The sequence below is a fragment of the Dermacentor variabilis genome, chromosome 1 (genome assembly GCF_050947875.1).
Source record: "Dermacentor variabilis isolate Ectoservices chromosome 1, ASM5094787v1, whole genome shotgun sequence".
Classification (NCBI taxonomy): domain Eukaryota; kingdom Metazoa; phylum Arthropoda; class Arachnida; order Ixodida; family Ixodidae; genus Dermacentor; species Dermacentor variabilis.
The window spans coordinates 276,471,526-276,485,520 of NC_134568.1; the positions used below are offsets into that span (position 1 = coordinate 276,471,526).

Here is a 13,995-nt window from a genome sequence, read left to right on the forward strand (position 1 = left end):
TTGCTTCGCCCCCTTCTTTTTAACGGTTGCAGTGGCAGGCATGTCACTGTAGAGCGGTGTCTGATCGGCATTTCCAATCTGTTCGAAGTGGTAGCCGTTTCTATGGCGCAACTTCAATACGTACCGTTGAAAACTGTGCAATTTCTCTTCATATTCTTCGGGCAATTTTTGGCATATCACTGTCCACCTTCGAAAAGAAAAGCCTTTTCTTTTTATAAAGTTTGATAGCCAGCACCTGCTTGCTTTGAAGTCACTTTGCCTTAGCCCTTTCTGTAGGGATAACCGCATCAGCGTGCAACAGCGCATTCACGATTTCTTCAAGCCTACTGCCAAGCCCGAATAAGTGCGTGGAAATAAAGGATTTCTTTTTTCTTAATCTGGTTTTTCGGACAGCCATTTATTCGGACATTTCTGCAGTCCTCGTGAGGTCCGAATAAACAGTCGGCGACTGTACAACATGGAGGTATGCACATGGAGGAAGCTACGGCAGCTAGGCTAGAAGCACATACGAGGCAGCCATTTTTCGAATGCCGATGGCAATATGGTAACGCGGATTTGGGGTTGTACTCGATTGTAATGTGCATGCAATTTTTGGATCCGTTTTATCGGAAAAAAAGGTGCGCATTAGTTTCAAGTAAATACGGTATGTAACAACATGATAGAACCCAGGCCGCTTGCACTGATCAGAATTCGCACTCGCTACTTGCTCTCTGTCATGGCAGCAAGAAATAAATGGTAAAATCAACCTTCATTTAGGCTCCTCTCAAGCTGAGGACAAAGTATTGGTGATGTTTTGTCGTTATAATTGAGATCATCTGATCGTTTGGACCCTGCTAAGCCGGAGACGCAATTGAGAGTTGCGAAAGAGTTTTGCTTTCTACCTACCAGATGGTGCCACAGTGTTTTAATGCTGGCAATGTGGAACACTTCTTTTTTACTGTCTATGTCAGATATACTACACTCTGGTAATAAAGTTGGCCTCGCAGCCCATTTGCAGCTTTATTATAGGGGTGCAATTAGAGTTAGATAGGTAACAATGCAAATTTGTGACTTTTCATGATATTGCGTTCAAGTGGTTGTACCACACCATGATGCAGCACAGTGCGCATTGTGTCGCTTGAATATGTATTGCATGCTTGTGATTACATCTTTAATGTAACCAAATTATCTACCCAATTGACATTTTCAAATTCCCTGAGTTTTCCAGGTTTTCCCTGAGAGACACAGAACTTTATTTTATGACAAGACAGGCTGATACCACATTGCTCGATGCTGTAAATCTCAAGCAAGCATGTTAAAAAATTAAAAACCAACTTATTCTCGTTTGAATACTAAGAAGTAGTGTTTATTTTTTATTCAAGATAGAAAACTGAAGGTAGGGGATAGTAATATGCATGGCAAATAAAATATATTCGAAAAAGGAAAATGATAAAGCCCATAGTAAATTGAGTCGAACATCTTCAAATACGAATGAAAAGAGATGCATACAGAAGCAAATATTTACGAAAATGAGTTATTTCTATCAAGTGATAGCAATATCATTGGTATTAGGCCCGAACTTTCTCAAAAGTGAGATTTTCTCAGCAGTTGGAAAGTCAACCTCAACTGTCCTCAGATACTCTCAGCCCACGCACAATGCCTTCATTTTGTGTTTCACTGCTTTCAAGAGTTTATTTTGGTTTGGATGAGGGTCACCTGCATCTTCGCGTCAGCCAACACTTTGCTTTTTGAGCTCAAGCTCCTTCAAAGAAGAGGTGGCACAGGTCCTTTCCAGAGAATTTCTCAACGCGATGGTCATTTCTGTTCGTCTTCGTTCTGCCACGCACTGGCTCCATCGACCATTTGAAGCATCCTCTTGGTCAGTTGTACAGTCAATGTCCAATTTTTTGTACTCCTTAGTGGCCACGAAAATGTCCAAAAAATCAAATCGTGCAGTCCAAAAAAAAATGTATGCGTGTCTTTTAATTCCCTTAAGGGCTCAAATCCTCACAGGCACGTCCGAAAAAGCTCTGAAGGCCTGCCAGTACACTTATGAGTCATATCGGTGCTCGTATGGTGACAGGAGACAGCGGGTGCACGCGTGTATAATTAACGAATATGTACTGTGTCCTGTGACAATTCCCCCTTCCCACGCTTACTAAGCTGCACCGCAATACTTCACGTACGCTTCACCGCATAACATTTCTGTTCCGAGGCGAAGCTGCCTTTTGGGAACCGGCATTATGCAATGCACCATGCTTTCTAAGCTTCGAAGCCAATCGCGAGTACTACAGAGGTGGTGTCGGTGCCATTACTGACAACAGCGAATCCTTTCAATAAAAAACACGGCACTGAACGGCAAGAACCTTAATAGCGAATGTCGAAGCAGCTAAACCTAGCATTGCCGCAGTGGTGGCTACAGCTGCCAGAGGATCTGCATGCGAGCACTGGTTCGAGGTGACAAGATAATCAAAACGGTGGTGTTGGCTTTGATTAATGCCATTTCAGACATGCGGTCGCAGCAAAAAGTCCGGAAAATCGGACATCGAAGGGTTCTTGAAGTCTGAAATTGCATACACATTGACTCTATGGGGCACGCGGTGCCGCCGCGAAGCCGTGCGCATTATCAGGCATTTCACAAAAATTGGCTGTTGACTGTGCACTGGCAACTCGTCTAGCCGATGGCACGGCGTCAAAGACAATTCGTTACGATTCCTCTTCTTTACTCGAGCCGGCAGTAGGGCAACTTTCATATCCTTTTAATAAAAATACAAATAATTTTCCCTGATTGAAGCACAAATTCCCCAAGTTTTCCCTGAATTTTCCAGACTATTCAAAATCCCTGAGAATTCCTGGTTTTCCCAGTTGGTAGACACCCTGACTTGTGTCCTGGCATTTGCATCACTTATTTGCCTTTAAAGACACTCAAGAAAATTCTCTACTTTGTTTATGATCACACACCTTAATAACGAAGTGCCTGAGATCTCGAAAATCTTTCATCATCCATAAGGGATGCTTGTTGAGCGAGTTGGCACATGGTATTATGCAGGATAATACCAGCAAACAGGCAGGAAACCACACAAAACCCTGAGAAAGACAGAAAAAATTGAACAGGAAGGGTGCCAGCAGCCCTCCTGTTCCTTTGTTTGTCTTTCTCATAGTTTTTTTCCCGTTTGCTGACCTACTCCTATCTAATACCTTCGTTGTGTAAAGATCACATACCGTACTGCTAGCAATAGCGCAGGCCAGATAAGCACATTCAGCAAGATAAAACCTTTAACATGAATTCAAGAGATACTTAGTGAAAGAAGTCACTTAATTTCTTCTGCACACTTTGTCCAATGAGATGTACAACTGTGGACAACATTATGGTATTGAGGTTTACAGCATGCACTGCTGTGAGTATTGGGTGCAATGCAAGATACACCTGCAAAGCACCTAATGCTACCACTGTGTCCCTTGTTGTCTAAATAATTAACTTGACTGCAGCTGCCTTCATCGGCCTTCACCTCCTTCCTGTCCTTGAGGGCTTCAACAATGATATCGATCATCAGTTCCGAACAGATATCAACCACAATGTATTTGTCAGCGGTCACACACACTGCTCTGTTGCAAAACTGTGCACAAGCTGAGTGATTCCTGGAGCTGTGCAGCAGGACCGGAAAACTCAACACACGCAATGCTAGCAGTGTGGCGAGTTGTAGTTGCAGCCTTTCAGCAGAAATTACATGCAATGTCTGGCAACAACACACCACCAAGCACTTGTAATAATTTCAATGACTTGGCAAACGTTTATCTCAGTTGGCAGTTCATGTACTTGAGGTTTAGCAGAATTCGCTGCAGTATTTTCGTGTGGTAGTTTTCTTTGGAAAAATGTATTATACTTTCATCGACTGGCTACAAGACTCCGGTGCAATTCGGTGGCAAGTAAATTAGTGAAGGTGTTTGGCTGTTCAAGCTGCTGTTTTTTTTTTCTTTTTCAGTTGGGGCTACTATAGCTACAGTGGAGTCTGGACTCTCCTGTGTGGTTTTTCTTGCAGTGTTTACCTATGCATCTTATGCACGCTGTCGCTCAGTGGCAGCTGCAGAATGCATGCACTACGGCACACATGCTGCTGGGCGGATAAGTAAGGATGCTTATCAGGACGACGTTGTCTGTGATAAGTCATACAGGCACACCCGTTTATGGCTATGTTCTTTGTTGAGGCCTCCCCCCCCCCATGTTTCCTGTGCCTTTTCTATGCTTATTTGTGCAGTCATTACTGCACTCATGCTGAAGCCACAATCACTGGTAGACCAACCTGTGCACTTCCCGAAAGGGTGGAAAATCTTTTGTGGCACAGCAAAGCCAGCGTTAGCCACACCGTGAGTCAACATGGCACAGTTGGCTTTTATGCAACAAAAAGACGGTAAGTACTAACCGACTGGCATTCAACGAACCACTGCAGCCTAAGCAGTCAGCCAATACATTAAGCTCCATGGAGACTTGGTCAGGGATTCGTCGCAACTACGTTTTAGCTGATACACACTATGTTTTAAGCGTGTATGTATTAACAAGGATTTACTGCATAGTCAAACAAATGATGTACAATGACCTAATCTGTCACCGCTACAACCGCAAAAGACTGAAACAATTACAACTGATAGAATTGCGTTATGGAACTACTGCAGCAGTAGCTACAAAGCTATTTGCTTGAAAGAGGGACTTCGCTTACGAAAATCTTTTTACACAGTGCACTGGGCATTCTTCCTCCAAGAGTTTGCACATAAGAAACTTTCCTAGTTGTCGAGTACTGAGAACTCAGTGTGTGCTACTTAGGGCAGGGCACGAGCTGCCTTGCCTGGCCCATCTTCCTCTTCGACCTCGTGCTTGTAATGCACTGTCAGACATTACATGTCCTTTGCTCTTCTAGTCAACATACTGAGATGAAAGAAAAATAAGACGATATTTGGAGTTAAGCTAGCAGCTACAACATTGCCAAGCTTCACATAACTGTACTTCGATTGTGTGTCTGTGGTGCCACAGATGTTCCAAGAAATAAAAAGTAATCAAACATTACATGCAGAAACAAATGGCTTGCCATATAAAATTGAAGTGCTCTTTACAATTAGGCCAACACCTTCAAGTTTCAAGTTTCACATCATTTGGTCATTTGGTGCGATGCTTCTCCTTCAAAGAAAAAGAGTTGTGTAGAGAGAACCGATTTTTTTTTATAAAGAGGTGCTTGGCAAACGCATATGCGACAGTCAGATGCATAAGTTCCATACCCATGGATAAAGGGGGCCTGAAAGACTTTAGAAAATTAACCCATGGTCCTCAGTCCCCAGCAGCTGCGGAGCACCTGACCAAGGCGGTGGTCAGGCCTGCAATGCAGCAGAGGGTGCAAAGAATCTCTGGTCCCGGACAGGCCGCCAATGGAAACTGACCCTGTCACACTTTAACAGACGAGCTCTGTCATGTGAGGCTGGATTAGCAGGACTCTTTGAGGAACTATCACACATCGTTTGGGATATCATTGGCCTTAGCGAGACTAGAAGAACTGGTGAGGCTCTTACAGTGGTGATTAACGGCCATGTCTTCTGCTATAGAGGTCTCCCAGATAAGAAGCAATACGGGGTAGGATTCCTAATCCATAAGGACATATCAGGCAACACTGACAAACTCTACAACATTAATGAGAGCGTAGCAGTAGTCATAATCAAACTTAATAAGAGATATAGATTAAATGTAGTACAAGTCTATGCTCTAACATCCAGTTACGATGATGAAGTAGATCAGTTTTATGAAGATGTTGAATTAGCAATGAGAAAAGTGCAAACCCAGTATACTGTAGTGATGGGAAACTTCAATGCAAAAGTGGGGGAAAAAGCAAGCTGGTGAACAAGCAATTGGCAACTAAGGCATCGATTCTAGGAACACTTGAGGAGAGATGCTGGTAGAATTCGCAGAAAAAAATAAGCTGCGAATAATGAACACTTTCTTCAGGAAGTGTAGCAACAGAAAGTGGACCTGGAAAAGCCCTAATGGTGAGACAAGAAATGAAACTGATTTCATACTTCCTGCCGATCCCAGCATAGTACAGGATGTAGAAGTGATAAGTAGGGTAAAGTGCAGTGATCATAGGTTAGCGAGGACCAGGATTCACCTCAATTTGAAGAGACAAAGAGGAAAATTGGTTAAGAAGAAACAGGTCAACCTAGAGGCAGTAAGGGAAGAAGCATACAAATTCAGGCTGGAGCTTGCCAAAAAATATGCAGCCTTAGAACAGAGAGATGAAGGTGACATAGTGGTAATGAATGGAACTGTAACTAGGCTGGCTTCAGAGGCAGCAATTAAAGTGGGAGGCAAGGCACCAAGGCAACCATTGGAAACAGAGAGAGAGCAAATGATAAATGAAAGGAAGGGAAGTTAACCAGGACTGAGCCCGGATGGCTACCCTACACTGGGAAAAGGGAAAAGGGGATATCATTCGGTCACTCAGTCCGGATCACAGACGGTGACTCAATCCGGTAGCTTTCAAAAATCGCAGCAACGCTTTTGTGGCTTTCTGTAGCAGTGATATGCGAGGCCATGGTCCCAAGATCTTGTTCAAGGTGAACGGTGTTCTATCTAGCTGATTGAGAGCTGTGCAGAGGTCATGTCTTTCGTTTTCGAAAGATGGGCAGTAGCACAGTAGATGTTCTATAGTTTCCTTGACACCGCAGGCATTGCAGTCGGCGGTATCAGCCATTCCAATCAAAAACGTATATGCATTGGTAAATGCGACGCACAAGCGTAAGCGGCAGAGCCTTGTTTCCTCATTTCACGGAAGCCCTGGTAACAGCCGCAGTTGCATAGAGGGGTCGAGGGAATGCAATCGATCTTGGGTGAATTCAGGTGTGTGCCACTGCTCTAATGTCATATGGTGCGCTAGCTTGCTTAGCTTGTTGGGCTATGTCAGTCTGTGATAAAGGTACAGAAACAAGGGTTGCTCCTTCGTGTGCTTTCCTAGCAGCTTCATCAGCGAGGTCATTGCTGGAGATAACGCAATGGTACTGAAAGCCACTGAAACAAGACGTCGTGTCCTTTCGCGATCATACGATGGTGCATTTCTCGTATCTCCGACACTATTTGTTCACAGGACCCGCGACGAAGAGATGACAGAAGACATTGTAAGGCCGCCTAACCAGTAGGCAAGCTCTCCCGAGTAACAAAGAACCTAATAAAAAAACGACAAAGAATGAAAGTGTCCAACTCGAGGGATAAGATATAGTTCGCGGAACTGTCAAAACTGATCAACAAGGCAAAAGCAAGATGTATTCGAAATTATAACTCGAGAAAGACTGAAGAAGCCGTAAAAAATGGATGCAGCTTCAAATCAGTGAGAAGGAAACTTGGCATAATACAAACCAAGATGTATGCACTGAAAGATAAGCAGGGTAATATCATCAGCAATCTCGAAGGTATAGTAAAAGCAGCAGAAGAATTCTATACTGACCTGTACAGTACCCAGAGGACTCAGGATATCTCCATTCGAAGCAGTAATAACAGGATACAGAAACTCCTCCTATAAATAGCGATGAGGTCAGAAGGGCATTGCAAGACTTGAAACGGGGAGGACCGGCAGGAGAAGATGGAATAACAGTAGATTTAATCAAAGATGGAGGAGACGTAATGCTTGGACAACTGGCGGCTCTCTATACGAAGTGTCTATTGACTGCAAGGGTCCCAGAAAACTGGAAGAATCCAAACATTATACTAATTCACAAAAAGGGAGACGTTAAAGAATTGAAAAATTATAGGCCCATTAGCTTACTTCCCACAGTCTTATATAAAATATTTACCAAAATAATCTCCAATAGAATCAGGGCAACACTGGACTTTAGTAAACCAAGGGAACAGGCTTGCTTCAGGAAGGGATGCTCTACAATGGATCACATCCATGTCATTAATCAGGTAATTGAGAAATCGGCAGAGTACAATCAGCCTCTATATATGGCTTTCATAGATTACGAAAAGGCATTTGATTCAGTAGAGATAGCAGCAGTCATAGAGGCATTACGTAATCAAGCAGTACAGACCGCCTACGTAAATATCTCTGAAAATATCTACAGAGATTCAACAGCTACCTTTATTCTGCACAACAAAAGCAGGAAGATACCTATAAAGAAAGGGGTCAGACAAGGAGACACAATCCCTCCAATGCTATTCACTGCGTGCTTGGAAGAAATATTCAAGCTATTAAACTGGGAAGGCTTAGGAGCAAGGATCGACGGCAAATACCTCAGCAACCTTCGCTTTGCCGATGACATTGTTCTATTCAGCAACACTGCAGACGAGTTACAACAAATGATTGAGGACCTTAACAGAGAAAGTGTAAGATAGGGATTGAAGATTAATATGCAGAAGACAAAGATAATGAAGAATAGTCGAGGAAGGGAACAAGAGTTCAGGATCGCCAGTCAGCCTCTAGAGTCTGTGAAGGAGTATGCTTACCTAGGTCAATTAATCACAGGGAATCATGATCATGAGAAGGAAATTCATAGAAGAATAAAAATGAGTTGGATCGCATATGGCAGACATTGTCAGCTTGTGACTGGAAGCTTACCATAATCATTGAAAAGGAAGGTCTACAATCAGTGCATTTTACCGGTGCTGATATATGAGGCAGAGACTGGGAGACTGACAAAGAAGCTTGAGAACAAGTTAAGGAGCACGCAAAGAGCGATGGAACGAAGAATTCTAGGCATAACTTTAAGAGACAGAAAGAGAGCGGTTTGGATCAGGGAGCAAACGGGTATAGACAATATTCTTATTGACATTAAGAGAAAAAAAATGGAGCAGGGCAGGTCATGTAATGCGCAGGTTAGATAGATAACCGTTGGACCATTAGGGTTACAGAATGGGTGCCAAGAGAAGGGAAGCGCAGTCGAGGACGGCAGAAGACTAGGTGGGGCGATGAAATTAGGAAATTCGCGGGTGCTAGTTGGAATCGGTTGGCGCAGGACAAGGGTACAGTCATCGACTGATTTTCCGGACTCCAAAAATTCGGACATGCCCGATTATTCGGTCAGCTTCGCGGCACCGCCATTCTCCCCATAGACCCTAATGTATAACAACTGCCGAAAGTTCGGACACCTTGCAACCTCTTGTCCGATTTTTCGGACACTCCTTGAGCCAACTCGATTGAGAGCATCATGCACCGATTCTGACCGGTGCATAGATCAACTTGCTGAACGCCATGTTTGTTTCAAACAAAGCCTCCTTGCTGCCCCACGAAGTGGCGCTACTGGAAATCCCCGCTCATCATCATCGTTTCTGCTTGGTTCGATAGAGTGGCTCTACAGCAGTTCTGGCTTCAGCTTAGTAAGCCATGTCAAGACAATCCAGCAGCCGATTTGTTTCTTCGCGCACGACGCTGCGAGCAGGCCGCGTGTTTCGTTTGTGCGACTGGTGTCGGCACGGTGGCGTTTGCTTTGTGTGCTGTGTCGAGGTTTCGGTGATCCAACGCGGCGTACGGAAACATTGCGTCAAGTGTCTAATGGCGCCGACAGCCGGGAGGCAGGCTGCGCTGGGGAATGCCGGCAAGCGGGTGCCGGGAGGCCTAAGATTTGTCGCCTTCCGATGTGCTCCCTACTGACGCGGAAAATGTTCTGCCGAGACCTGCGCAGTGGTTGCATTGCGATTCCGGACGCCGTCTCATTTGACAGTTTCACAGGTGCTGACACTGCTGTACTGACATGCGCAGAACTCGACGACGGCGAGATCATTCGTCAGGTTTCTGCTGCACCGCCGGACGATGACTCCGAGTCGAAAGATGACGCACCATGTGCTACGCTGCCGTCGCATGCGGAGCATGCACAAGCAGTGACTGTGCTTTCAGCCGCCTATAGTGACCGTACGACCGTCTCCGAGATTCAGGCTTATCTGATTGCGCGTAAACGGAACAGCGTGCCACGGCGCATTCACGATTTCTTCAAGCCTACTGCCGAGCCCAAATAAGTTCGTGGAGATAAAGGACTTCATTTTTTTTTCTTAATCTGCTTTTTCGGACACCTGTTTATTTATACATTTCTGCAGTCCCCGTGAGGTCTGAATAAACGGTCGGCGACTAATTGGAGATCGCAGGGAGAGGCCTTTGTCTTGCAGTGGACATAAATTGGGCTGATGATGATGATGATGATGTAAGAAAACTCTGCCGATCTGTCGTAGAGGCTGCTGTGAACATGCGAGCTAAATATTCCTGCATTGCATGCAGCAGGCAACTTACAATTCCCTGCTGCACGCAAGTGCACCCTGCCACGGGGTGCCGCGACGAGCCCTTTCGCCGTTGTGACAGTTCACTTTTGGCAGGGGCTCTGCCCCTCTTGGCTGCTCCGCTGTGCAGCTTCCAGTGTGCTAGCGGAAATGAAAGGAGAGAGAAAGCCGGATATTGGTCCAACTACTCCACTTATAATTGTTGAAGGATGCAGAACATTTGAAGCATAAGATTCACAAGACGGCGTCCTTTACAGTGAGGCCATTCTATGATTAGTTAAAAAAGTGTTCAAGGGCCCCTTTAAGAGTGTATGTGACAGGAGCACCAACACAATGGCTGTCAATGACCCACAAGAATGCAGGTTGTCGGCCTAGTGTGACCAAATTACGATCAAATGCAAAGCCATTAGCCATAGCAACTTGAATGGTGATTTCCTCGTTTGGACTCAACTTTGTCAGTGACACCCCTTGCCCTCATTTAATTCCATTAAGGCAAGGAAAGATGAGTGCGAGGACACCCTTGTGAGGGCATGCCCTCATTAAGGGGCCCCTGTTAGGTCGTAACACAGTATAAGTCAAAATCAAGCAGCAACTGACAAAGCAAACACAGACAACTTACATTTGGGGCTTTGCTGTCACTCAGCTTTCGCTTGATAGGTGTCTGCTGTTGGCGAGATTTGCGACGAGTCATTGGCATCGTATTTGAAGGGTTTTCATCATCTGCAGAATCCCGCTCCGAAGAGGCAGCTTCAGCCTGCTCTGACTCAGCTGAGACCACTTCCTCGCCTTGGACGTCTTCAGTCTCCATAGGGACTGCTTTTTCTGTCTCTTGCTTTAAAGCAGTTGTAACTGCAGCAGAAGCTTCAGCAGGAGCCTCAGCCAAATCAGGAGCTTTTTCTTCATGAGGAACCTGCAACTAAGTAGAAACAACTATGAATCACACCATCCTTTGACCATTATCATGGCCACAGCTATCTTTTTTTTCTGACTAAATGATAAAAAATAATCATGGCAACATTAAACCTGAACAGCTTCTGTCAACGCTCCCCCAATAATAGACACTTAAGTTCATGAAGGCCTGTTAATGACATCACGTGGAGTCAAAAGTATCTCAGGCCCAAGTAAAAAAATTGCACTCACAAGAACACTGTATCGCTGGATGTTGCTTTGCCATGCTATCACGTTTTTGCTCACAAGGTTGTAACTAAACATTACGGTAAAAGCTCGTTAATTCACAACTTGTTAATTCGAAATTTCAGATAATTCGAAGTAGCCGCCGCATTCCGTCCAACAATGTATTGAAAGCAATATGTAACACATCCCGTTAATTCACCCTGAAATCCGCAACAGCATCAATAATTCGAACTCCACGCCATCGTGGACGGGGAGAGTGCTAGTGCACGGGAGTATGTTGGCGATGATCGTCGCTGAGCAGCTTTGCTCTTTCCAACTACAGCTGTCTATTGCAGGTCGGTTATCTCCCTCTCGGGACCTTCAGGATAAGAGAGTTTTAGAATAGGAGCCCCAAACGTTTGGGGCCCCAAAGAAATTGTGTCGAAGCCACTGCGCATGCACGAGGCACAAACTGCGTTTGGGGTTTGCGTCAGGCACGCTATTTCGCTGGTTTAGTGGGTGCCCCGAAAGATTTGCATCAATAAAATGGCAGCACCCATCGAAGCGACGGTATGGTGTCTAGAAAGGGGAGGTGTGATGACTGCGGCGCCCTTCCCATGGAGAGGGGTGATCCCACTGTGTGTGACTGCCGCTAGGGCAATACAGAGCGCTGCCGCCCGGGGCGCCGTCAGCATTTCTGCGGAAATGGCGGAGAGAAGGCATTGGAGTCCGGCTAGACAGCGCTTGGGCGCCGGATTTTCACGGTTTGTTTTGCTGCATATTGTTGCGTGTGCTGCTTATTTATGACTGCTGTGGGCTGACGAAGATGCCTTCAACTTCAAAGAAAAAGACTCAGAGGTGGTCCTTCGTTACAGGGTAAGATTTCGCTTACATATCTTGTTCAGGAAAAGTGTCCCTTTCCGTGCGCCTACTTGCCAAAAACTGTTCTTGAAGTGGGCGCGTGCCATTCCAAGGGCCGACAAACCGCTGCAGGAGATTTCAGCTGCTTGCGCAAAGCCCGTTGACGCAAGGTAGTAGTTCTAGCATGTCAACGTATGCATAGCCGGATCAAATCTTTAGCTAGCTCATCTAAATGCTGTTTTTTTTCTCCTTTCCAGCGCGCTACGATGGAACGAAGTCATTTGTTAGGCGCTGGCGCACAGCAAGTTACCGCTTGCGCACTGGCACATTTGGGCGGCTATACCTTACTGCTTTTAAAACACGTGGTACAAACACAAACAATGCTCTACAGCTGAAGTACGAGTAAGAGGCACTCCTGGAAAATGAGAAGCAAGATGATGTATTCCCCATGGAGGCTGTTGAAGTGGCCATGGACCATGCGGACTATGTTGAAAAAGGAAGCGATGCTCGCTTGGTGTACTACTTTGCAGGCTACGTGGCCAGGAAGCGTGTTCTCTCATCTAGCTATGCAGCATGCAGGGATGCCTGCCTTTTTCCGTGAGACTGTGTCCCAAAAGAACTCCCAGCTGATGCCTCCAAAGATTGGGACTTGGGTGGGCTTTTCTATCCGTTGCAGTCACTGTATCGCCTGATTCAAGCTCTTCGAATCAGGCTAACGTATGAATTTAGCAGAAGGCGTCTGCATTCTAAAGCTGCTTTCAGCATATGCGAGAAAGTGAGCACGAATGTGCAACAAATTGGTTGTGGGGAACATTGTCTGGAACTTGCAAAATCAGTGGTCAGGTTTTACTGCCTTACCAGAATTCACTTTCTTTTGAAGAGCTTCAACCAGGAAATGAATGAGAAAAAAGGCAAAAGAACAAAGCCTTGCGTGACGTGAAACAAGCAGCAGAATTGGTGAAGTACATTCTGCTTTATGCAATAAAGTTTGGTTGTTCAGAAACATGTTGCTTTTGTTTATCTGGTTTTTGAGTTGCAGTGAGAATGAAATGACTCCAGGACGTTGCCCTTCAAGGTATGTCATGGTTTAGTGCTGATTTAGCAGGTGTAAACCAACTTAGAGGCTTTCGTACGTAATAACGCCCACAAATAATAAAAAAAAAAACTTGTGGCAAGAATAAACATCCCGGATGATCCTAGCAGTTATCGCGTTGACCTAGGAGAAAAAAAGAATACGACTGCATATAGCTCGTGCAAAGAGCATTCCACAATAGATAAGCTCCTCGCTGATTTAGTGGCTTTAATATGGAATTTCAAAAATGCCTGCTCGCTTTCTGCCAGCAGAAACTCGAAGCATAACTGCGAGCACGAAACTCGGTTGTGTTACCCCGTATTCGAAAACCGTATGATAACAGTAGCGCAATACAATCTTTGCGATGTCTAAAGGACTGCAGTCTCAGCTAAAATTTCTAAAACAGTCAAATGCGTTTTCACTACAGCATTCCCTCTGCACACGCAGAGGATGGCCGCGCGCGCTGACGGCGCCCCTGACGACAGCGCCGCCCTGCGGCGTTCACGCGAATGGGGGGCAGTTTTTCCTGGCCGGTGATCACACCTCCCCTTTCTAGACACCATAGCGACGGCTCTAACCTAGGACCAAAGTGGGTTCGATTCGTGGTAATGTGTGAAGTTTGCAAGCTAGGAGAAGTGACTGCAGTTATCGCTTTCTCTCAACTAGCGTGTGTTATGAAGACTGATTCATCAGATGCCACGTAAAGTCGGTTATTCAAAAATAAGTGCAACTA

At 45.3% G+C, this 13,995-nt stretch overlaps 1 protein-coding gene across 1 annotated transcript in view; it reads right to left on the reverse strand.

Annotated features, from left to right (window-relative positions):
* Positions 1–13,995, reverse strand: part of LOC142565105 (uncharacterized) — a 62,771-nt gene that overhangs the window by 31,600 nt on the left and 17,176 nt on the right. Inside the window, exon 5 of the mRNA XM_075676234.1 lies at positions 10,836–11,132. Within this exon, the coding sequence (XP_075532349.1) occupies positions 10,836–11,132 (297 nt within the window). The remainder of the gene's footprint in view (positions 1–10,835; positions 11,133–13,995) is intronic.